Below are 1,098 nucleotides of genomic sequence, written 5' to 3' on the forward strand. Positions count from 1 at the left end.
TAAGCCCATCATGACAAAATCGCAGAACTCAGATAAGACTTAGGAGGCATGGGACACGTTGCTTGCTGCCGGTTAGCAATTCAAAAGTTGCTAGTTTGCATTATGGGGAGCAAAGAATAAAGAGCCGTGATGAGACGATGATGACTAAAAAGAGAAGTAGTAGAGAGCAACGAGAGCAGTGGAGAGGGATCTAGAGCAAAATAACAGAGTAATAAAAACAAGACAAAGACAGGGATGACACAAAGCGCGGAGTGGTGGCATTAGTTAGAGATCGGTGGAGTGGTGATGTGATGATGAGAAGCGTGCGGGCAGTGGCACAAATGGGAGGGCGATGGAAGGGGAGGTGAGGAGTAGCGAGCAAAAGAGAGTATTCTCTGACGTCATACGCGCTTTATTCGGTCACGTGTATTTGACTCGTACCAGAGGACTATTTTTGATACCGCCGTCCTGCTTGTGAGGCATTCAGGCCTCGAATCTCGAGTAAAGTGTTTTTTGTGGTCGCCACAACAGATTTGAGGCACTCGAGTGTTCATTTCCTTTTCTTTCTTGCCTCCACTGCGGCGCCCATTTGCTTCATCAACCCCATTAATAAACCCTCATTATCCTCAAACTCTTGTCTGGTCGCCACTTCTCTGGCAACTCTTTCGAATTCCTGCTCTGCTGCCCTTTTCCGGTCGAGTTGCAAACGGAGTAATGGCGCTAATCCTGCCTCCAAATCTGGTCCGAAAAATCCATGTTCTGGACATGTTGCTCCTGAGCGACGGCAGGTTCAATGGCAGATTCAATCGCAGGCTCACCGGAATAGGATACCCTCACACTTTTATAGAGCCTCTGAACCAGGTACATGTGCTTGCAAGGGATCAGGTGAAGACAATAATCGGCATAACTGCATGACACAATGCTGGTAACATCGTTGTTGTGGCGGACAATGTATGAAACGTCAGCTCTAACAAAGGATTTGACGACAAACTGGAAAAAAGGATGGTAAAAAATAAGCATAAGCATGAAACCACAACCACCACGATATTTTTGACAAATTAAGCCAAGCCAGAACCTACTTTGTGCTGGATCAGTGTCTCAACATAAGCAGGGCAACAT

General features: G+C 46.4%; 1 protein-coding gene across 1 annotated transcript; it reads right to left on the reverse strand.

Moving 5' to 3' along the window:
- Window positions 1–488: 488 nt before the first annotated feature.
- Window positions 489–1,098, reverse strand: BC939DRAFT_534148 (uncharacterized protein). The gene has a single exon (XM_051561726.1). It carries the CDS (start codon window positions 1,003–1,005, stop codon window positions 700–702), a length of 306 nt encoding a protein of 101 aa, XP_051405793.1. The 5' UTR covers window positions 1,006–1,098; the 3' UTR covers window positions 489–699.

Source organism: Gamsiella multidivaricata, assembly GCF_025024155.1.
Source record: "Gamsiella multidivaricata strain RSA 2152 chromosome Unknown BC939scaffold_216, whole genome shotgun sequence".
NCBI classification, from domain to species: Eukaryota; Fungi; Mortierellomycota; class Mortierellomycetes; order Mortierellales; family Mortierellaceae; genus Gamsiella; species Gamsiella multidivaricata.